The sequence below is a fragment of the Choristoneura fumiferana genome, chromosome 4, assembly GCF_025370935.1.
Source record: "Choristoneura fumiferana chromosome 4, NRCan_CFum_1, whole genome shotgun sequence".
Classification (NCBI taxonomy): domain Eukaryota; kingdom Metazoa; phylum Arthropoda; class Insecta; order Lepidoptera; family Tortricidae; genus Choristoneura; species Choristoneura fumiferana.
The window spans coordinates 6,595,174-6,620,744 of NC_133475.1; the positions used below are offsets into that span (position 1 = coordinate 6,595,174).

Here is a 25,571-nt window from a genome sequence, read left to right on the forward strand (position 1 = left end):
AATAATTAGCGAACAATTATTTTTCCAAATAAGCTGCTCACATTTACATTGCTTTCTATTTTCACTAGATCTACGAGCGTGTTTATATGGAAGCGTCAGTGTATGCCGGGGAAGAGAATTTCACAATGATGCGCAGAGGCTGCGCGGGCGCAGTGCTGCCAACCGCGCGGTGCGATCACGAGATCACTCTTGATTTCCTTATCATCAGATGCCGAGTCGCGGGTGGAAACTGCGGCACGACTGTTGTTTCTACGCGGAGAACATTTTTTAAGTAGGTAAGTTATTTTTGTATAACAATTTTTTATAAGTTACTTATATAACTTTTTTATAAGTGGTTAGGCAAGGTGCCCAGCCCATAGACAGCCGCAACACCAAAAAGGGTTGTAAATGTGTTACCAACCTAGAGGGCTAAGATTCAAAGTATCTTGTGGTAATTTCCATAGTTGTCTTCCCCTATGCACCTAATCATAGTTCATGACTTATGGATAAGGTTCATAAGTGCAATTTCATTTTTAACCATAACGCGGATAATGTGTGTACATTTTTAATGCCCTTTCAAGATCACGTCTTCCTTAAACATTCGTAAAAATAAAGTTTTAATGTTACCTAGGTCATTTTCTTAATCGACTCTTTACACTTGACAAAGACAATTGCCCGTGTTTAACGTTGACTCCAGTTAATTAGTTTCTAGTTAACGTTTATAAATTTCGAGTGAAATAACACGTGAACAAACCAATGTAAAGCCCAGTTCACATTCAAGAAAGATGGCACAAGCAGCACTACATGTCGGAGGCGAGGAACAGTCGATTTTTAAATGGTCAATCGAACGCCGCAATGTAATGCTACTAGTAAAATTTCTCTATGTGTAAGCTGGGCTTAATGGTCACACATTATGAAGTTGGCGGTCACATGCCGGCGGCACCAACATCGAAACCGAATCGTGCTCAGTTCCCGCGCGACCACCGCGCTAAACGCGTCTCAACATACCCGGTGCGTGCACAATATTTAACTAAGTGTATTAGTCAATTTATCACGCCGTAAGTAACCAACTAGATTAAATTGAAACGCGAACTTCAATACTCATTTGATGCGAGCCGCCAGCCACATTCGTGTTGAACTTTTAAAACTTTTACGACTTCTTTGATTAAGTTTGTATGTTGACGACTTTTTATTTATTTTAAATTGTTTCGTTATCTTACAGTTAATATTTTATGTGAACATTACCTATGTTCGCGTTTGCAATCAGAGATGCATGTTGTTGATTTTAACACCTACTTTTAAGTTCGGAACGCGTACAATTTCGCTGAGTTGATTTCCGAGTAGGAATGCATTGAAATACTACCTCAGCCAACCGGTTTCTTCTTTCAACCATTCGGAAACATCTGGTTAATAATAGCTTAACCTGTAAAACAGGATATTATAGGGATTTATATGATGTTCCCATAAAAGAAACCCTGTTGACTCTCTAATTAATTTATAAATATACTAAGTTACATTACTCAAAAATTTTAACGTAAACTTTTTAAATTCACACACCATAGCGTCCACAGAACCTAATAAATCTGAAAAGGTGATATTTTCATCAATTAGAAAAGGGTTGCGCAGGCAGATAACTCTGACCATGACGACCTTTAGTTATCGTCACGCACCGATGACTAAACAAACTGTAGCTAGGTGTAATACTAAAGGGGATCCATTAATGGCGTCTCATAGGAAAGTGGGGGTGCAGTCAAGCGAAGACAATATAGAAATAAAATACTTGGTTTAGTTCAGGCTGACTTGATGGTCACGAGTTCAGACAGCGCCAGTCAAATGGGTATCATCCTTACTTTTAGAATCTTATTTTGTCTATCGTAGGCAAAGTAGTAGACCGAAACTAATACGATGATGTTAAGATTGATTAATAAAATGGGGACTAGGTAATGTATTAAACTTAGGGTTGAAAGGTTTAAGTATACTTAAAGGAAGAGATATATCGCAAGAAAAGATAAATGGTTGCGTAAATAGGATTTATATCAAAGTGAAAAGGTAGATAAATAATACGAAAAAGCATGTTTCGTAAAACCCAAACAATTGTGATATTACCGATGTTCTACATCTTGTGCCATACTGTAATTAGTCCCTTTCGGTACTCGGTAGATGGTGAAGTAAATCAGTTTCATGGCAGCTGCAGTTTATCGCTTCCTTGGAATTAATCCAACTCTGATTAAACATCATTAGGTTGCAGTGATGTTGATCGTTATTATCATCACTTGGTTAACACCGATCTTTATCGACTGGCCATTGTTTCTTGGTGGTTTTATCAAGAATCAAGCATCCCTATAGTCTTACTTAAGGCTTATGTTTTTCTGATAAGTACACACTTAAGCATCTTTTTAATTAAAAACTTAAAACACTATATACCAGTCCCCTATTTTACGAAGCTACAAGTTACAATTTACAAGCGGTAGTCTTTGTTTAATAGTATGCATTGAAAAGTGACTACTGCTTGTAAATTGTAACTTGTAGCTTTGTGAAATAGGGCACATGTACGAACAAAACTAATTACTTGTATCATAAAAAACGTCATGAGTCTTAACTCAAGGTGTAGCAGTAGCAGGGATGCTCCAATTACGTTTGACCTCTAGGCACTTGAGCTTTGCATTTTTATTCAAAATACATACCTAAATAGTTTCTTAATATTATGAATGTCGAACTGCTAGGCCTAATGAAGGTCCCGAAAAGCTCGAATTGACTTATAGCGAAAACAGCGTATGAGTACCTAATCTTGTTTTTAATACGTTAATACGTTAATAGTGATCATGAATACTCTACGTATTCATGAAATATCTTGTTTACGATTAACGCCAGAGACAATTTTTCATGAGTACCTCGTTAATACGTTAAGTATCCTCTGATTCATGTAAGGCAAATGTTTAATTATTTTCGTGACACTCATTTAACGTAGCGGTAACGTAACAGTGCTTGACGTCATTATGCAACCGTCACGTGCTCCTTATACCTACTAGTCACAGATAAAATATCTCGCCACAAGATAGGACTGTTTCCAATTCATCTTATTACATGTCTAAGTATGGCCTGAAGTGCCTCTTAAAATAATCTGTTGGTTTTTTGATAATCGAGATAAAACTTTTTATCTAAGTTTTTTCCGGCAAATGTAACGTGGAAGCTGGGTAGACTATTAGTATAAAATAAAGATGTTTGGAATTTTCATGTATATCAGAACATAATACTTTGTACTTTTCAAGTCAGGCGCTTCTATCGAATCCTCTTTGGATGTTACCTTTATATTTAAATATATCTATTTCTACTAATGATGAAAAAACTGACAAAACCCCATTTCTCGGTATTTAACACTAAAAGGCCGTTGCGAAGTAAAAACTGAGTTGACACATTGACACAGCTCTGAGTGTCTTAAGTATTGACATACGACATTTTTTTTACTGAAAAAGTTTTTCGGTGCGCCAGAGGGGATTCAAACCCGCACCTCTTGGCTATACGAGCTAAATATGCTAGCAACTTTACCACGTCACCCCCAACCCAGTTATATCCGAAAACACTAGTGGTACTATGGTGCCGTCTATCGCCGCGACTAATCAAATCATTTTTTTTTATTAAAAAGGCGAGAAATGTGATGTACTTACCACTTCTGAGGTGAAAAAAAAACAAGTGACGTGATTTTTAATCAATCAATATGATTTACTAAACCTAGAAACACACTGACGGCGGAGCGGTGCGGTTGTAATATTCAAGCTAACGTGAAAGAAGGCACACAGAATACCTCGCCACGCTTATTTCCCGCGCAGTATTCTGTTTGCCCTCTTTCATGTTAGCTCGAATATTACAACCGGTAGCGCCCCGCCCCTGCTCTCTGTGTGTTTCAAGTAGGTTACCTAAAGTAGTGTTTACAGCATATGGCAACCATACTTAAAATTTCAATACGCCGTATTTCATGCTTATGAATGACACATACAACAAATAGCAGAGTTTAAACTTCACTAGTTTTTATTGTTTAGGTATGACAAATTACAATTTATTTAATGTCGTCAGTCGTCCCGGCACAGTTTATGGAATACAGTGGAATTTATGCCATACGTTCGGGCTATTATTAACTAGAAGAAGAAATGTAAGCCATTTATAGGAATTAATATGGCCCGGCTTGGGCATGAAACGTTAATATTCATGACGGTTATATTATTAGAAATATATAGGATTATAGTCTGAGTCGCAAAGATGAACATTTTCTCAATCTTCTAAACATATATTATGTGCTTTCAATAGATCCAAATGCAAGTAGATATAATTGCAATCCATCGATAATCGTCTTTGAGGCTTGTTCTATGATTGTTGTTCTAATATGTTTACCTACTTTTGATCGTTTTATTTCAGCAATAAACTTTAATAAAAGTTTAAATCACAAAAAGTCCATTGATATTTAAGTATTATTAAAATAATCGATAAATCACTTTCAAAACTTGGATTTTTTTACTTCCCGATATTCGTAAGTATTGACTTAAGTATTTTGACCTTTTTCCAGTTACGAATATTTTATCCAAATTAGATTATTGAAAATAGAAAATCATTGAAAAAAACCAGAAAAACTTGAAATCGAACTCGGTTCCGGGTCATTCCGTCATGCGTGCTTCAATATACACCAACCCAAGCGTTGATTGGTAGGTACGGCGAAATTTTTCAGTGTATTCTCGGAACTTTACTTTCATACTTTACAAATCTTTTTGTCGCCAAAGTGCATGTCTGTATATCAATGCACAAAAAATTAAATAATCAATACAAACAAACAGCCTGACTTATGCAAATATTGACCTACTTACCGTAGGTATATATTTGTAGATTATCGATTATTTTCCTTTTAGATCGCCATAGGCATATTATTATCTACATTATTCTCTTGGATGAAGTAAAATTCGATGAGATTACAAACTCCTGGAACGGAAGGTACCTATCTCATGGTTTTCAAAGACCTCCGCAACGCCTACGGTTAATCCGGTTCCGCGGGGAGCATAAACATGTTTCGCGGGTGTGAACTGAACATGAGAATTTCGTGGACGGAAATTTTACAACAAGCTCGAATCATTTCTTCATTTTAGATGATTCGATTGAATACATCTAACTCAAAATTTGAAACATACGTACGTTTCCGTAACGAAAAATGTATATAGTCGTCGCCATATATTTGTCGTTGCGTAGACAAATAATTAAAAAAATAAAACCCCCAAGCCGCTGCCATGTCTGTGGCCCTTGTTGAAACCAGAGATAAAGTCAGGGTCACCAACCTTCGGTTATGATTGTAAGAATAACCTAATACTATTCAAGAAGAGAGCTTCTTTCATCGTTCGGTCCTACAAAGCATTCTTTTTTTTTCATGTTTGTTCATTTTATGACCGAGGCTTTTATACATGCAGATGAATAAACCCATTGACATGTTCATGTTTGCTTGCAGAAGATTAGCCTCCTTGCAAGTCTCGTAGGTTTAGAGGGCAATCTCGACCTCCCTTGCTTGATTCATCGAGATGAAACCAGAAGTACTACCTGGTAACGGGGCGAAGCGATACGAAATATTGAGAATCAACAGATTAATGAGTACTAAAGTCTGGAAACACTACCCAAATACTTTCTGGCTAAGCAGTAACTAAGGCTTCCTTGCATTATATTTCTCAATAGTAGGATTAGCTTTTTCTCTTTAATTAGGTGCAAGCAAAAAACTTGTGGTAAATAAAGACCGCGATATTATTAAACGAATCTCTGGTCTGTCTTTCCCGGAAGTATTTTAATGACTTACTTGTTGAACGTAGTTTATAGCATACAATCGTACCTGCAGGGCTACTACGAAACTCGAAACTCTAAGTTTGTGTCATGCGGTCCCTCTGACACTTAAAGCGAGAGGGACGGTACGATACGAACTTCGAGTTTCGGGTTTCGTAGTAGCCCTGCTGCTATCGACGGAAATAGGGGATCTGGCCGGGCTTACTAAAATTACATCAGTTTACCTCATCTACTCCAATTGTTTATATCAGAAAACTTGGTAATAAATTGATAGCTGTGTCGAAATAGCGAGCGCGTTTAACAAAAACAACACCTGATTAAAATGGAACAGGTATAGATAGAGCTCGTGGCAAATACAAGTAAAATGTTGTTCTAAAAGGTTGTTCTCCCCTGATTTTTTTAGTGTTTTGTGACCATAAATAATTATCTAATCAAGTTCCTCTAGAGCTAGCTATGTTGTCGCCTTGTTACAAATTAGTTTTTAGTTAAGTACGTCCTAGCAACGTTGAAATCGTCTAAAACTACAGCAGAGTTTTTTAAACCTTTTTGCAGTCGTGGACCATATATACATAATAATCCAAAATGCAAAAGCTTAATGGTTACTTGACCTGAAATGTATATTTCAGAACTAAATTATTGTTATTATTATTTTAAAATTTATGACGGTGGAAGCATTCTACACTTCCACTGAACGTAGATATAGTTAGTGTTTAGTATTGTATTTTTTTTTCTTTAATTGTATAAGTAATATAGTTTTTAAGTATTTTATTTGTAATTATATTATTATGAAAAAATGACTTTCTGCCAAGTTTCTTGCGGCGCATTCTTCTTGGCAATGATGGTCTTTCCGAAAGCGCTGGTAGTTTAAAAAATGACGTGTAAAAGTGCCCATTTCTGCCTATTTACTGAATAAATCATTTGAATTTTGAATTTTATATACAGAATTTTAAATATCTAATATCATGGATGAAAAAAGGTGTATGTATACATTTATTAGTAGAATACTTAATCAAATAATATCAGTGCTATTGCGGACCCCCGAATTACCACACTTGCCCGTAAGGGGTCCATGGACCCCACTTTAAAAAGCCCTGAGCTAGAGCAAGCCATTACCGATTAAATGCGTAACACTAGCCATAAGTACGTACATTATGTTGACTACTTATAGTAATTAAATTACATGCCTCAACTGCTTAAGGCATGTAATTAAATAACTATAAATAGTTAGTTTATACATTTAGGACAAGGATTGCGTTTGAAAAAAAGAGTTGGCTCTTTTTACCCGACTGCCCGAAGGAGGGTTATGTTTTTGCTTTAATGATAAGACGATCTTTAATAAGACTTAAAATAAACGAATACTCGTACTTACCTACGTCGCATTTGAAGTATTTTGATGACTTCACATTTCATTAGGCTCATGCAAATTCCGATTGGTTGTTTTCGCCCGCAATAGAATTGATGGCTCATTGTAAGTTTAGAGGCTGGTGCGTATTAAATTACCGAACTCAAGTTAGGTTTGAATATAACCTCCTTTTTGCTGAACCTGTGGGACCCTGCATGTTGTTATATTGTAACTATTTTAACCTTCCGCTACTCTTAATATGATTCTACGGTTGCGGATTGTGTTCAAATTGTACCGCATGTTCTCCACCAAAAGTCATGACGTTTACGGCACGTCACTGCAATCCCGCACCGTCTGCGTATTTTGAGCAGAGGTGTGGAGGGCATGCGATTAAAACGGAGCGCATACGAGGCGTCCCTGCGATTCCGCACCGTCACCGCGGCGTGACCGCTCCATAATATCGTTTGCAGCGCTCAATATAATTACAATAGAATAATGGCATATTTACAAAAACACAAGTTTTAGGGGCTGTTTCACCATTCATTGATTAGTGTTAACTGATGGTTAGATGTAATGCCGTCTCCGTTTATTCGAACAAAACAAATAGAGACGGCATCACATTTAACCGTCAGTTGAGACTAATCAATGGATGGTGAAACAGCCCCTTAGACTTTGAATTTACGGTTTGATATCTTTAAATCATTTTCTTATGTAATCGTCAAAAAGCGTTTGTGTCGATATTCTGTTTGATAAACGAATTACATAGTCTTACCTAAGTATTTAATTAAACTTGCCACTCGAGGCGGCTGACTTACTAATGTAGTTCGAATTTAGCAGCCGATACGTTGACACTTAATGCACAGCTGTCTGTACCCGCAGTTCTAGAAACTTCCACAGAAAGGTCAAATAGTAGGAAATGTGATCCGTTCCGGCCGGAAACTTGCTTATACACGACAGACTGTGGCCTTTACACGCATGTATCTTACCGTGCATGGAACCTTCAAAAAACTGGATAGCCTACTTGGTACTGTTTGCCATTTCATACACTCTGACATCACGTGCCTTGGACTGGATTACCATTCGATTAATCATTACGAACTCCAACACAGACACGCTGTTATAATAAATGCCACCCACGATTTCACATATTTTCTTTGCACAAGCATAAGTAAATAGTATATTTAAAGTAAATCTGTTTTGAATAAGCACCAGCGCCGGTGCAAATAAAAAATGTGTCGCTTACTTTAGCGGGCGGTATTTTTTGACGCCACTAGTTTTTATTAAGCAGGTAGTTATTATGAAGTCACAAGTGGTAATAGGTTTTACACCAATTATGATAATGAGGTATGTGACAGTGTTACTAATGCACAACGAGAGAGAGACAAGCAGCAGATTTGCCCTATTGTTAACACAAAAACACTTCTCAGAGGTACTCCTTGCTTATTATGATAACTACTTACGTATTGACAGTTAGTATCATGGTTAACGTAATTAGTGCTAGTCTATTGTATTTTAACGCCTAACCGGAGCCTTGGAACTGAGATTGCCTTCAGAGCGACGTACCTGCTGGTAGATCAACAAAGTGTTTATTCTTGATGACACATTCTACTGATGCTATTTTGTGGAGCATAAAACTAAAATAACAGGAATCAAGGAAAGTTAAAAAACAGAATCGTTAAAAATTTACGCGTGGTCTTAAAAAAACGACATTTATTTGAACCCTTTATGCTTTATAGAGTACCGTATACAAGAAACCCTTATAATAATAATTAATAATATTATATGTGTATAATCGTGCCATAGGTCAATTGAGGGTCAATTGGTGTACCTAATTTGTCCCAAGATCAATTTATCATATTGAAATAAAAAATCTTGTGTTCATGATTTGCAAAGCATTGTTCAAACCTAAGTACATAAGTAATTTTGGTTTTGTTTGATGTGCGCAGAACGATTGACATAGCTAGTCGGTTGGCAATGCGTTAGCGCGGGCGGGAACATAAAATAATTTATGGACACCGCAACATGTTTTATTGCAATGCAACTGGTAAATCATTGAACTAACTAATCCATGTCTACAAACTAGTCTGTTAAATCGTCGTATCAGGCTCGGTGTGTCCTCAAAATAATGTCGTACGCGACATCCATACACATGATTTACGACTTCGTAATATCCAGTCTCTCGGCCTTCGCTTCCACTAGACTTTCCGAGTCTTTTCCCGCACGCATCTTAATTGATTCATCATTCAGTTAAGCCCTCGGAAATGGATCGTTTTTTTTTTCAATGTTCGTCGTCCTATTGTTCCAATCTATAAACCGTTCAGGTTAATTCGAGATAGTGAGTAAAAACTGTAACGGCCGAACAACTCTGGTCGACAAAAACCGTTGGCCTTGTGGCCGACCGCGAATTTAATTCCTGCTTCACTGAATGAGAACGTCAACGTAATCTATGATGCCAATTTTCATAACAACCGCCGCCTTTAGTTTCATGGTTTTGTTGTTTTACGATGGCGGCTTGTTTTCGAAGCATTTCGCGGCGTACGATTTTTTCCTACGCCACGCACGACTTCTCGTGTCGAATATTGGACACGGTCGGTGCCCACAATCTCCACTAACTGCTTTAATTCGATAAAAACTAGCTCCTGTAATGGTCATTATCTAAATCAAATTACTTGGCTCAATTGGACAGATTTCTAAGACTATTTATGTTCTAGATATCGTATAACAGCCGAGCCCAGCTATGGAGGATCATAATACAAACATCGGTCGGCAAAAATTAGCTGAATGCTGAATTCGCAATTGTAACTACTAAATTTTCATGTTTTAATGGCGAAATAAGCAAAATATACTTTTAATAAAACCTATACGTAAGGCACCACATACTCGTACCTAGTAGTTATTAACTTCCACTCCAAAACGAAATCTGTTTATGCACGATACGCGATACAATATGCGATAACTAATCTCACACTTATTGCCATCACCTAGATTCTCAAAGAAAAATAAACTGCAGTTCAATATAAATGTGTAGCAAGCACTCAATGATAACAAGCAATCGACAGCCACAAGTGTCCACTCAGCACTCAGCCAATGAAAGTCAACCTTCCATCATACATTAGCACATGATATAATTTAAGTTGCCCCCGTTCCGGTCGGATATGGCCACGAACACAAATTGCCATTTTAATTACGTACATTGACAAACATACTGACATCTGTGCTGGTTGTGCGGTGTCGAATTGTGAGGTCACACCATGGTGAACGGCGAACGGTGTTTGATGGGATTAAGTAAGAAATGATTCAAACGTTTTCAGATACATATTACTCAAAACTTATTTACTTACTTACTTACACCACCATGTTATGGTTTAAAACTTTGTCCATTTGTTGCATTACACATAGGTACCTATATATCAATATCATTATGATGTTTCTAAAATGATATACCATACCTGGAAAACAGATAGAAAAACCAATTGACTTCCGTTTAATATTACGAAGAAGACTTAAAATACCTACATTACCATGAATATGGACAAATAATATTAAACGCCCCGAGCAAAAAATAAAGCTAACTTATATTAAACTGAGCAAAAACATCTACCTACTTACTAGTAGCAGGTGACGCATCTTTAAACAACCATGCCTATGTTTACTTTTGCGATAACTTTATCCCACTTAGTCAATGGATCGAGTTTTTTTTACCCCAGAACACCATCTGAGCTGAATAAATCTGTCTAATTCCGTTCAGTATAAGAATATTAGAACGGAATCAGTCAGAGCATCTCACTTCTCTAGGTTTACCCCTTAATAATTATACCAAGGGACTTAAAAGGGATTAAAGTCAGTAGGTAGGTACAATACAGTGTGACAGGTTAGTTCCTAAAAAATAAATTGATAATCTCAGTTTGATATTCCACGGTTACCACGGAACATTCGTTCATTAATAATATTCTTGAACGTGACAATGAATATCTTAGTTAGATATCTAGTTAAAAGCGTTAGTATATGTTTTATCGTAATAATAATATTAAATGTCTTTGTTTATTGCAGAAGAAGGAACATAAGCTACCACCATGGGGGCTATGTTCCGAAGCGAGGAGATGGCTCTCTGCCAGCTCTTCATACAACCTGAGGCGGCATACACCTCGGTCTCAGAGCTGGGAGAAGCCGGCACCGTGCAGTTTAGAGATGTAAGTACACCTAGTATTAAGGACTAACTACATTCATCGAAAGATTACGGTTAGAAGAATGTAAAAAAATATTTTGCTGTTATTTCCCTTACATCAGTGTGCTACTTCGGCTTCGAAATAAGACAGGCAAACCTTATGCTTCGATTCGAATGCCAACTCAAGGAGAGCGCCAAGTTCATGTAAAGAAGAGCTGGGGCTGAATATCTCAGAGTTTTTGCCATTGACGTTATTGTCTTTTGCTTATGAATCGAGGCAGACTAGCCACCATTACTAAGAAGAAGGGCTCTAGTTGTGCTCTAGATTAACTGGTTTTCCTGATTTTTTTCCTAAAGACTTCTAGAGTCTGAAGTGATGTTCCGCATAAGACTACAGGCGACATTTACTATCAAAGTCTCCGTGTTTTACGAGCACAGGTTGATCATTATCCTGATCATGATCACTCAAGGGGTTTGCCGAGGTCGCCCTGTACATGTTCCGACTACCTGAGAACTCCTCATTCATATATGACTGTGCTGGTGTACGATTTGGCTCACAAATATGTTCAACATTTTTGTGTCCCATTGAAGAAGAAAAAGCAAGTACATCGGGATTTATCCAACCCCTTTTTATAATTGCGAGCAATCGGCAGTAGATATTTAATGGTTATCATCTCTGTTGTTGTTATGCTTAAAAAATCACGAGGCGATGGTGCCATATGTACCATGTGGTGTATACTGCTTATAGTCTATAAATACAATAATTCTCAGAACTAGTAGTTGACAGATTGAAACATAACCTTCTGTTAGTTTAAACGCAAAGCTGACGTAGGCACTTTTCATCAATGAGTGAATAGGTACGTAGGTACATAAATATATTACGTAACCTATATAAATATACGAGTTTACATAACAAAGTACGATTGTTTGAAGAAAATAAACTGCATGTACGCACAGCTGTTCATTTTAGTTTCATGAGCCCTAAGCTCACAATGGCTGGCTATAACAATAGGTTTTTAGTGGGTGTAAAAATAATGGGGCATATGATTCTGTAAAACTTAGGTAGGAAGGTACATTAGTTCAGTCTAGCAAAATCATAAACATTTCTAAGTCGCCCAAACGCACGCTTCCGTTTTTTTGAAGCTCATTCACAAACATGGCGATTTCATTCAACAATGATTGTGTGTTATTTTTCTGTACTCATGTTTCGCCAATCTTCTGGAACGGGTTCTAAGTTTTCATGGCTCCCAATGTTCTAAGGTTTTTAGACAGCGATTTTTGGAAGCTTAACCCTGTACAGACCGGTTATATGCTCTTGGCGAGCTTCTAATATAAGTATACCAGACGGGTGGGATATGTCGTAATGCCAGAACGCCTTTTTGCATACCTTGTTCTATTCCAATTACGACACTTTAAAGGTAACTTGTCTTTTCTGAGTTAGAAACGCATGTTGCGCAGTGATTAACGTCTAATGTGCGTTTTATAATTATTGTCTTTATTAACTACCGTTGGCACTTTTTGTATTCGTTCAACGTCTTAACTTTGTAAACGACGGGGAAGAAAAAGTGAAATATTTACATTGTATAGGTACGTACGTGAGTCACGTAAATTTGCTCGATTTAAATTATGTAATAATTAACAATACGTATCTATTGTTTGATATGCTAAAAGCATTGGTTAACTCATTTTTCATTAACTATTATGACTCTGAAATAGGGAGCGATTATTTATTTCAAATCTGAATAAGATAGTCAACTTTGTGTATCATTAGATTTATCTAATCTATTAAGAAATATGTGAAACAGTACCTATTAAAATGCAATGATGAATTTTAGAACTTTTTTAATCTTTATTGCCAATATTAATTCATAAAAAGACAATCTTAGCGATAACCTCAGATAGCTGTCGAATAATTGAGTCTTTTTCTTTTTCGTTACAACTTGACCTCTCATACATACAGCCAGTATGTTCGAATTTGACTGACGACTATTCAATAGACGTGCGTTGTTACGCTAATAGACACACTTATTGGTAATTTGGGGTCAAATCATCTCGGACCGGGAAGCTGGCCGATAAGTTTAAAATAGGCAGAAAAATGTTTCTTTAATTAAATTAAACGAATCAGGGGCATATCGTCACCACTTTGAAAAACTCAATATGGCAACAAAACTCGTATCTAAAGTCAATATGTCAACAAAATTGAACCGTGACATTATGTTCGTAAAGTTCACTCAGATAAATTATCTTTTTTGAGGAAGGTACGAGTTTTTTTTAAAGTACTGACGATATATGTTCAAGGATCAGAGAGTTCAGGTGTCACAATGTCCATTGTCAAAAAGTTCGAAGGTTATAATGCCCCCTGGTCGGATTGTCTGTATATCACAACGTCCAAAAAAAAATGTTACATAATGCTTTAATATCGGATAGTCCTAGTGTAATAATATTCAATTGTTGAAAAGGCTAATGTAACAATATCTCAATGTCATTCATAAGTAATAATCCAAATTGCACAAATTACTTATATTGGTGTACATTTATATATTTAAATAAGTAATTATATTTATTTATATAATTACCCATATTAGAATTTTTCCCAATATTATTAAATAAAATAACTTCTAACCTAGTTTAGATATATAAAAAAAAACATTCTAAACCAGTAGGTATACAGAGAGCTTTTTTAAGTGAAATATTTACTTTAAGTTTTGAGACACCCGCTGTAGATGTATCCTCGATCTATCCGAGATTGGGCCTCAGGGTATTAAATGTTAGACTGGGCAATATGCAGATGAGCAATTTACCATTACTTTTTTAAAATTATTTTTATCATTTGAATAGTGGTGATAGATAATCATATTGTTGTACAATAAGTAAGACATTTTGGCATTTAGGCGCTCCGTCACTCAACACTTTTAAATCTTTTAATCATATAAAAATATTGTCTATGGACTTTTTGACGCTCTAGAACTTTCAGAGTTCAGACACTAGAACATTAAATTTTATCTTTCGAACTTTTTCCATGGACCACTGGGACTTTTTGACGACTAGGACTTTCCGACAGTAGGACATATCATCTTTCGAACTTTTTGACCATGGACTTTTTGACGCTAGGACAGTAGGACATTCATGAACAGTACGCTAGGACTTTCCATTTCACCACCATGGACTCGCTAACTTATCATTCGAACAATGAACATTGACACCTGGACTGTCTGACCCTTGAACATTATATGGCCCTGAACGAGAATTTTAAATGTATTGCCAATAGTTTTGACATTACTTCTTTATCTTGGATAAACTAGTTTTACAATAGTGATAAATGTGACTCGTATCAAGTAAGGTTCAGCAAAAGAGTTAAAAATAAGTCTGACTAAAATAGTTTCATGTTAAATTGTATTAATAGTTTGATGTTTATTTATTAGGTATGGAATTATTTCAGCGCCGAACTGGTTTTATAACTTCCACTACCTAACAGCTATGAAAACACAAAAATGTGCCTACCTATGTTATTACGCGTATAAAAATAGGTACCTCGGTAATTTTCTATCAATTAATGTCATTTTTTTCGATTGAAAGTTAAGGTAAGGGTTTTATTGATATAGACAGATCAAGGTACCCATTTAACTAAGAAATCTTTTGACTTCGTAGATGAAACAAAAAGAACACAAATCTTTTAAAGGTAAAATGGTTGTATTTTATGTAGCTCTAATTTTTTACGCTTTTAATCATAGTTAAATATTTTCTTACTAGAAGAGGAGCATCTGCTCGTTTTATCTGTAAGATAAAGTGTATATCAACATGTCGGTTTCGACATGTTCAAGGCTATTTTATCGATATCATATTGATCGATACCTACATAATGAAGCACTAAGAACCTGTAGGTACTAGAAATGTTTTACATGGCTTTTTAGTCGTTTAATAATCGTATATATCGTTTAATAATCATAATAATAGTATTCGTTGAAATTCACGTTTTACCCTACCTGCTGATGGCTGTTTTAGTGTCTCCACTGCGCCTGCGCTTCCATAAAAGCTCACCCTAGGGGGAGTAATCTAAAACTTATTACCTTCATTTTTTTTTTTATAATCATAGTGACCATCGAAACGTGGCAGCATGAAAAATTAAAATTGGCAAATCATTTCACAGATAAAAAACTGTCATAAGTAACAGGGGGAACACTCGTGCGCGCAAACATTCGTACATTGAATAAAATGTCTAAATGATCTGAGCCAAAGTAAAAATCTGCCTCATTAAATTCGAAACCTTCAAATGATTCTTAATTACCTATATTATTATCATCATCACGGACAATGATGAGGAATGATTCAAGTTCCTAGTAGCATTTTCAATTATGTATTGTCACGTATTCGTGCGAATGTGAATTTTTATTATTTGCTGCTTGAAGGACTAATTCTTAGGGTTGCCAGAACGATGTGTCTTACATTGCTGCAGCCAGGCACTATAGGTCCTACTACGAATTGTAAAATTCGAATTTTGTATCCTGCCGTCCCGCTGACGGACGGTACGATACGAACTGCCTTTTCAGGGTTCCGGAGCCAAAATGGCAAAAACGGTACCTCTATGTCGCCTATAGCCAATCGCCAATAGCCAATGCACTACATAAACCCTTTGATTCAAATCGTAAAATACGAAAGTAAAGATCCAACGACAGTGAAATTAATGTTAAATTATGTATGTAATATATAACGTTTATGTAAATGGTGTCGGTCTACTTTAAACGTGGTGGCTTGCATATAGCGTTGCATTCATAAATTAAAAGCAAAGTTCAAATAGGAAGTATTAATTAATTTTAATATGTGTTTATCCACACTACCTACAGCATTTAGTTTAAATTGTACAATACCTACCTACCTAGAGCTAATCTAAGGTACTTACTAATGTGCGTTAGGCCTCTAAAATTTCGCCATTTAGGGCCTGTTTCACCACTTGTCGACTAACTTTAAGTGATGGATATTAGTGATGCCAGCTCTGTTTGTTTTTCCGAATAAACAAAGACGGCATTACTTTTATCTGACACTTAAAATTAAGAAGTGGTGAAACAGGCCCTTGATGTATTAAGAAACACCACCAAGGGTAGTCAACCCTAAATTCGGCCCAGGGTTGCATTCTATTAATTTTTCTTTCTTTTTCCAGCTTAACCCAGACGTAAACGCGTTCCAGCGTAAATTCGTAAATGAGGTCCGTCGCTGCGACGAGATGGAGCGCAAGCTTCGCTACATCGAGTCCGAAGTGCACAAGGATGGAGTGCACGTGCCTGACGTGAAAGAGGCGCCGAGGGCTCCCAACCCTCGGGAAATCATCGACCTTGAGGTAACTTGCTTTGCAGGTGGTAGGACCTTGTGCAAGGTCCGCCCGGATTGCTACCACCATCTTGCTCGCTAATCCTGCCGTGAAGCAGCAGTGCTTGCACTGTTGTGTTTCGGCGTGAAGAGTAAGACAGCCGGTGAAATTACTGGCACTTGAGGTATCCAATCTTAGGCCTCTAGGTTAGCAACGCATCTGCGATACCTCTGGTGTTGGTGATCTCTTACCATCAGGAGACCCACTTGCTCGTTTGCCATCCAGTCGAATAAAAAAAAACTTGATGAAAAGGCCCATATAATAAAGATTTTGATCCTTCGTTTCAGACAAAACGACAAATGATGGTTTCTGTGACAGACGGTGAGGTCTGTTTAACGACTTTAAAATATGCGTCACGTTGTGATTGGTTAAATAACTAAATAAGCAAATCACAAAAGACTGTAATATCAAACGAACCTCTCTATATTAACGCCACCTTAGCGATATTTCGTCTTTAAAGAAACCCTCATTGGTAAAAAAAAATTATGAGGGAATTTACTTGCCGAGCGGCCCATATCTGGCTGCTCGCCCTCTCTCCGGTAAGCTGTAACAGCCACAGATATAGATTACACTAGATTACACAAATGCATTACTTCGTGTGTCCGAACCCCGACCAAACGTCGAGGTTGGCCCCATACAAAGACTGACTGCTAACTGACTAATCATGACTAGTGACGGACTCGAGCCCCACGGCGCGGGCGGGCGGCGCATTTGAATCGATTTTGCGCGGACATCGGGGAATGTCTCTTGAGACGTCACAGTAGTTATAAAAAAGTGACACGGTTGGTTTTCATACAGATTGAGGTATTTGCGTTATCTAGTGTAATCTATATCTGTGGTAATAGCCGTCTGAAGCTGACGGCAACAGTCCTTCAAGAAGAAAAGGAAATTTACATCAATAGATGAAATTAGGTGATAGATAATGTATAAACATAAATGGGTGTACAAACGTTTAATATTTTCTAGAAACATCATTTCGAATTTAGTTCTGTATAAAAATGTGATGACTCCTTCACCATTCTGTTCGGGAAGCGTGGCGATCTGATATCCGGTTTTCAATGTGCGATAGAGAGACATTCGTTGTGTAAATTGCATTGTATTCAGTTTGCTTTTTGGACTGCAACAATTACAATGCATTGCACATAGTTACCGATACACATACAAATACTGGTATAAAAAACTTTATACTGTCATTGTTTTTGTATTCATACCATACCAAGAGGGGCAAGAGGGATTACATTTTGATTCATAAGCCTAGTTTAGATCAGCATGAAAAACCGTGCAAGTTGCATTACATTGGGGGCCGTAAGGCTCTGTTTCCACCAGAGATGTGCGAGAATAATATCATATTTTGTTGCGAGGAAAGTGTTTTTTTCGTTAACCAATAGAAACGCTTCATTTACCTCGCCTCGCTCCGCTCAGCTGTTTCCACCAGAGATGTGCTGTGCGAGGATAGGTGAATAAAGCGTTTCTATTGGTTCATGAAAAACACTTTCCTCGCAACTCATCCTCGTACATTTTTGGTGGAAATGCAAAAAGCGAACTATTTAGAAGTGGTACCGTAAGCTATTGCTAAACTGAGCTTTAAATATATTTTTTTCACAGGCACATTTGGAAAAGACAGAGAACGAAATTCTGGAGCTGTCCCACAATGCCGTGAACCTGAAACAGAACTACCTGGAGCTGACGGAGCTCCGTCACGTCTTAGAGAAGACGGAAGCCTTCTTCCTCGCGCAGGAGGAGATTGGCATGGATTCTCTGACTAAGTGAGATATACAGAACAATACAGTACAACCAGTATGTTAATGTCGTGTGGGACTCGTCGGTTTTGTACGTTTTCCTGAAGATTCAAATGAAAAAGGAAACAGATCTTTTTTTCGAATTCTGAACGACCTTAGCAAACTAGTTTAACGTACAATGGATCATCAACCACATAGAAAACAATACAGAAAAAAAAACATAGATGCAGTTCGTTCTAATCGGCCTTTGATTGTAGAAAAGCTTAATTAATCACACAGGTAGACCTTATTTATTAAAATAAGCTGTAAGTAAACAAAAGCCCAATTTAAATTCTGAGGTACCTGTTTATTTTGTAGAAAAGAGGTCTTTTCTGGTTTTTTCAATGTGCTCTATATTTGGTTTGGATAGGTATTTAACTAAATGTAAACAAACTTTAGCTGCCAGATTTGGTACATTCAAGGATTTAAAACATTTTACTTAAGTATCTATCATTGTAATGCAAACTAGACTTAGTGTATTTCAATACAGAAATGTAAATGTTTAGATAGTTTAATGAGGGAATTTCAATGTTTAAGGGGCTGTTTCACCATCCATTGATTAGTGTTAACTGACGGTTAAATGTGATGCTGTCTCTATTTGTTTTGTTCGAATAGACGGAGACGGCATCACATTTAACCGCCAGTTAACACTAATCAATGGATGGTGAAACAGCCCCTAAGACTCCAATTGGATTTTTTTTTGTTTACATTTAGTTAAATAGGAGTTAGGTACCTATCCAAACCAAGTATAGTTAGTTACAGTGTAAAACCAGAATGTTAATTTTCTGAAGTTCCATAGTAGGTATTTTTTCTATAGGGGGGCCTAAATAATTAGGTAATTACTATATGGGGGTGCCCCCGCTAAAATGAAAAAAAATTTTTATAGGAAATCGTTAAACAATTTTAAACACCCTTACACTATTACTTATGCAAAGTCGCACCCCAGGTCGCTGATATCAGACGAGGCGGGCACACAGGCAGCGGCCCGCGGCCGCCTCGGCTTCGTCGCCGGCGTGGTCAACCGCGAACGTGTGCCGGCCTTCGAACGCATGTTGTGGCGCATATCGCGTGGCAACGTGTTCCTGCGACGCGCAGAGCTGGATAAGCCTCTTGAGGATCCTAACACTGTGAGTAACACTAAGTAACTGATTAGCCTCATGACCTGGTTGCCTGGTAAGTACCTGATGCGACGATGTAACACTTTTGCGTTCATAATATAATACTGTGGCGTATTTCGGTCATGTTAATTACTGATTTGATTGTATACTGATTTCTTTTTTTTCTACTCTACAGGGTAACGAAATATACAAGACGGTGTTCGTAGCCTTCTTCCAGGGCGAGCAGCTCAAGTCTCGCATCAAGAAAGTGTGCACCGGTTTCCACGCGTCACTGTACCCTTGCCCGCCATCCAACGTTGAGAGGCAAGACATGGTTAAAGGTGTACGAACTCGGCTTGAGGATCTTAACATGGTAAGTTTTAACGCTCCTTACTTATCGTTCCGCCAGACCGTGGTATTGTGAATCAATGGAAGGTTTAAAAACAATGCCTCATGGGACAAGGGCCTTTACCCTAATATCCAACAACGTCTGTCAAAGGAATGTTGAATATAATATTATGAAACTTTGATTGCGTGTATATCTCATTGCCAAATGTGACAATGCTTTACAGGGGCCTAGATTAGACCAATGGACTAAAGATAGCACCACTTGATAAAACCATTCACCTTTTTCAGGTCCTGAACCAAACCCGCGACCACCGGCAGCGCGTGCTCGCCAGCGTGGCCAAAGAACTGGCCAGCTGGTCCATCATGGTCCGCAAAATGAAGGCCATCTACCACACGCTGAATCTTTTTAACATGGACGTCACCAAAAAGTGCCTCATCGGCGAGTGCTGGGTCCCTACCGCAGACTTGCCCAACGTGCAGAAGGCTTTGGCTGACGGATCTGTGAGTTTAAATAAAGTTTTATCCCTTATGTTATTTCTACGCCATGAGATGGCAGTAGACTGTTTAGATTCACGAATTAAAAAATAGAGTTTTGAACTTGCTTGATTTTTACCCACCCAGGATTTAATCACACCTGTGCTGTCCATCACTATTGCGTGAATGCGTAATTGACGTTTGATGAGAATGATTGATTTTTGTGACTGTTATATGTATGACTGCTGACGTCATCAATATACAAAAAAATATTTGAGTGAAAATATATTCTTCATTAAGCATCGCAAAAGTAATACGACAGTGGAATGTCTCACTTAATTGGTAGCTTTACGTGGATTTTTCTACCCTCAGAATGCATGCGGAAGCTCTATCCCTTCGTTCCTAAACTGCATTGAGACAGACGAGGAGCCCCCAACTTTCAACAGAACCAACCGCTTTACTCGTGGCTTCCAGACTCTTATTGACTCGTACGGTGTCGCCTCCTACAGAGAATGCAACCCTGGTAAGTGTGGTCAATTTAATATTGAAATCTTTAAAAAAACCGACCATGTGCGAGTGAGACTCGCGTGCTCAGGATAATTAAATCTGTTCTTAGGTGGCATTTATTTCTGAGAAAAATTAAGTATTTTTTTGCGGATATCCTTTTACATTTAAATGTGTTGAGAGGCTTTGCTTCTTGCCAAATTGTATAATTCTATGTAGTGAGAGTACCTCATAGGTTTTGATATCTACGGTTTTTGTACGAAAACCAAACACTTTCAAAAGGTTGTATCTTAAAAAGCGACGGAAAGGTAACACTTCCATTTGATTTTAAGTGGTAACTTAAACAATTTACTAGAAGTTTCATGGTAAATTTTAAACAAAGTCCAAAGCTGTAAATTAAAACAAAAAAATAAATGCTTAATGTAAAACATATGAAAAATATGTTTTTTTTTGTTTCCAGCCCTTTACACGATCATCACTTTCCCCTTCTTATTCGCGGTGATGTTCGGCGATCTCGGCCACGGTTTCATAATGTTCTTATTCGGCTTCTGGATGGTCATCAAGGAAGTTTCCCTTGGAGCAATAAAATCGAAGAATGAAATCTGGAACATTTTCTTCGCTGGCCGCTACATCATATTGTTCATGGGTTGCTTCTCTATGTACACTGGATTGGTTTATAACGATATATTTTCAAAGTCTATGAACATATTCGGGACATCATGGCGTGTCCCGTATGACGACGAGACCATGGAACACAATGCGGCGCTGCAGCTCGATCCCAAAGTTGCTTATATCGACGAGCCGTACTTCATCGGTATTGATCCTATTTGGCAGGTAAATAGCCATGATTATTTCACAATAAACAACTTATTATAACTTAGAAAATGCAATCATTTTTAATAATAAAACAAAAGGAAAACGCATTCAAGCAGCAGTCTCACCGAGCTGTCATTCGTAGTAAATGTTCTAAATTATAATGTAGTTCTCTCAAAAGAGTAATTTAATCAATGCGTTTTTTTTTCATCCAGACTGCTGACAACAAGATCATCTTTCTGAACTCTTACAAAATGAAACTGTCCATCATTTTCGGTGTCGTCCACATGATTTTTGGAGTCTGCATGAGCGTCGTCAACTACAAGTAAGTTTGATGTTGATGTGTACCTATTATCCCTCATTAGGGACTCTACATTCATTTCATGCATTAATAATAGATAGGTACTTATCGTACGTATCTAAGGTACTTATTTAGAGTATAGATGCAACCCTTTTACGCAGTATAAGAATCTAACAATAAACGCGTGTCCAACAATGACCTTGCCACTAAATAACAAAACAAGTACAATCGCAGTTTTCTATGAACTGAATAACTTATTGTTAGTCATATTTAACGGTTATAATTTTTTTGTCAGCTTCTTCAAGCGCCGCTACTCTATCTTCCTGGAGTTCCTGCCTCAGATTATTTTCTTGGTTCTATTGTTCGCCTACATGGTGTTCATGATGTTCTACAAATGGATCGCCTACAGCACTCTGTCTGAGGGTAAGATTATAAGAATACTTCCTTATTTTTGGTCATCATTATCTGCGGTCGATAATATCTAGCTTTTATAATAAATCGGTGTTCAAAAGTCGTCTCCGCAAATAATGCCTTTTTGGAGTGAGGTCTTATCTTTTGAGCAGTTCTTGACATTGTTTCGCAAAGACAGATTGTAAGAATAGGAATTTGTCATTTTGTATTCGATCGGTTATATTTGCTATTAAATTATAATATTGAGAGATATGCAATATTACACACGAGAAAACAAGATTAAACATGTAAGTAAAATCCTAAAATCTCGAAAGCTAAGTCTAGATATGTAATTTTGCACGAGTGTCCTTCACACAACGTAAATGGGGACCACGATTCAAATTAAGAAATACCGTACGGAATTAAGTAATATTAACAACTACCGAAATCCTTTACGCTACCGAAGGCGCAGGTAAAGGTTATGTTTTTTTATTATGAGAGGGAGGAAAACGAGAAAGCGGGTCATCTGATTGAAAATGATAGTACAACTAGTCAAGGAGAGTAATAACAACGTGTTTGTTATATTAAACCTGCTTCCAATATTGCCAATTACTTTCGCCGACAGACGAAGCCTACAGACAGGGATGCGCGCCTTCAGTCCTCATCCTCTTCATCAACATGATGCTGTTTTCTTCGACGGAGCCCCAGGAGGGATGCCACGAGTATATGTTCGAGGGGCAGGGCAAACTGCAGCGCATATTCGTGCTGGTCGCGCTGTGCTGCATCCCTGTCATGCTGCTCGGGAAACCTTTGTACTTGTTGAGCGCCAGCAAAAAGAAGAAGAAGCATGATGCTAAGGTATGTTTGGGAAAACTCCTGTTTAAAGATCGAACAACGGTGTTCAAAAAACGCTGATTCATCGTAAATTAATGCATAGGATAGGGATTTCTTGTTGTTAAATTACATGCGAACCTGCGTGTGATAAGTATCCGCTGCTTATTTAACGCATTGACTGCCATCAACGTATATACCTAGTTATACGTTTTTGTCATTTTCACCCAGTCCCGTTTTCACGATAAGCAGTCAATTGAACTCGTACATGTGCGTTTGCGGCACCTATAGTCTTAAGCCTGACGTCCGGCAGCGAATGAAAAGCGGTTGCCTTGAAATTCTAAAACACAAAAAATACTGCCTCTCTATTAATCTTTCATCATTATTATGAGCACTATCGTTTTATTCGTATTTTTGTCGGTGTGGCCCATCTGCTGAGGGCAATTTGTCCCAAATTTTATGTAAAGCTATATTTTAACTGCTAACTTCTGTTCTAGCCCGAAAACTCAAACGGCAGCGTAAACGCCGGCATCGAAATGCAAGAACAAACCGACATCGAGGAGGCATCTAAACCCGCCAAAGCTGCGGCCCACGATCACGAGGAAGAACCTTTCAGCGAGATCATGATCCACCAGGGCATCCACACCATCGAATACGTACTCAGTACCATCTCCCACACTGCTTCTTATCTTCGACTGTGGGCGCTGTCACTCGCTCACGCAGGTAAGAACATGAATGTGGAGCTGGATAGCTTACTTTTAATCAATACCTATAAAACAGTACCGTGCTGACTGACAGACAAGGCACAGCTACTGGTGCTAGAGACTTGAAAGTTGGCATACATGTATCTCGAGTATCTTAAAGATGCACTAAGGAAGGAATTTTCGAAATTCCCATGTGACTGATAAGGCAAAGTTAGAAGTTCAAAGTAATTTATTGCCAGAACATAGTGATACAAATTATACAGTTCTTCGCGAGTCAGGATGAGCTTTTGTTCTACCTACATTAAGCATGCAATATTTTTATAAGACATTAAAAACCAATTTAATTTTCTGACCAATTAATATTTCATTAATTATCATTCAATATTTATTTTTATTAATTTTCATTAATATGTATCTAAGCTTTGTTAGTAAATGTTTAGAATGTTTTTTTCTTTTTAAAAATTATAAAATGTTTCCTTTCAGGAAATAAGCGTACCTTCAACATTTAGACTTTTTTTCCTTCCAAGTGACCTTAAAAAAATCCACCTTGTATAATTTCAAAGCTTAATTTATATACATTCCTATCTCAAAACAACATTACATTATAAGTATTATTTATTTCTTTTACTCTTCCTGATCTTTTCCAATACCCTTTTTGTTCAGTGCATTAAAAATAATAATAATATCTCCCACAGTGGAGCGTACAAAAACATCGTCATGAGACCGGCCCTAGAAATAGAGTCGTATCAGATATTTATGCAAAAAGTGTGTCAGATATTGATCCCAGTTTATAAAATATTCTGTTACAGAACTGTCAGAAGTGTTGTGGAACATGGTGCTACAGATGGGTCTGAAGGACCACAGCTACGTGGGCGCGATCAAGCTTTACGTCATATTCTGGTTCTGGTCGCTGTTCACACTCGCCATCCTGGTCATGATGGAGGGGCTGTCCGCTTTCCTTCACACCCTGCGTTTGCACTGGTGAGTTCACGTTGACGTCACGCCTACCTTCACTTTTTTAAGGAGTGATGTATAACCACTTCCGAACTTTGACGAGCTTTATCTTTGTCATTTTTTTTTGATTATAATGTCACTGACGGACTAAATAGTTTTGTATTAACCAAAAATATACCTACCCAATTAACCCTTTGATACACACACTTTAATATTTAAACTTTTTACTCCATTTGGGACCTTTTTGGCTTTTTCTATGTTCGTGACTTAACTCAATATTGTGTGTGCGTGGCGGTGTAAGACAATTTGAACTGTGTTGCGTGACGAATTGTGTTGCAGCTGCAAGTTCTATTCGGGAAAATAAATTATTCATCTTTAGTCGTTCTGTTCAAAACCATCCTCGAGAACGACGATTACGAATAATTAAGAGTGAATGTATTATATGTTTAGCGTAGTTACACCAGTTTTTTTGAAAAAATTTTGTGTAGTAAATGTCACAAAGCAGTTTGATTATATATTTATGCATATTTCGACATTAATTTTACAAATTATTACAAAATTCAAAACTGAGTCACCAACTAATAAGTTTTTGTACTTAACACGTTTTATAGTTAAAGTAATTTAATGTACAGGTTAATTAAGCTAAAATAAAAATAATTGTTTACCAAATATACATACATTACATGCATACTACATACAATTACATAATACCAAAATCATAACT

The 25,571-nt window shown here is 37.3% G+C and overlaps 1 protein-coding gene across 5 annotated transcripts; it reads left to right on the forward strand.

Annotated features, from left to right (window-relative positions):
* The first annotated feature begins 166 nt into the window (after window positions 1-166).
* On the forward strand, window positions 167-24,902 carry LOC141427364 (V-type proton ATPase 116 kDa subunit a 1-like). 5 transcript variants are annotated; one of them, XM_074086708.1, is made up of 14 exons: window positions 167-271; window positions 11,177-11,316; window positions 16,447-16,623; window positions 18,259-18,419; window positions 19,378-19,558; window positions 19,725-19,901; window positions 20,165-20,377; window positions 20,723-20,873; window positions 21,315-21,688; window positions 21,883-21,992; window positions 22,264-22,391; window positions 22,984-23,216; window positions 23,687-23,912; window positions 24,703-24,902. In XM_074086708.1, exons 2-14 carry the CDS (start codon window positions 11,200-11,202, stop codon window positions 24,876-24,878), a joined length of 2,424 nt encoding a protein of 807 aa, XP_073942809.1. In that variant the 5' UTR covers window positions 167-271; window positions 11,177-11,199; the 3' UTR covers window positions 24,879-24,902. The 5 variants fall into 5 exon arrangements, with proteins under 5 accessions (XP_073942809.1, XP_073942807.1, XP_073942808.1 ...); XM_074086706.1 differs by having other exon boundaries at window positions 176-275; XM_074086707.1 differs by lacking the exon at window positions 167-271 and adding an exon at window positions 901-990.
* The last annotated feature ends 669 nt before the right edge of the window (window positions 24,903-25,571 follow it).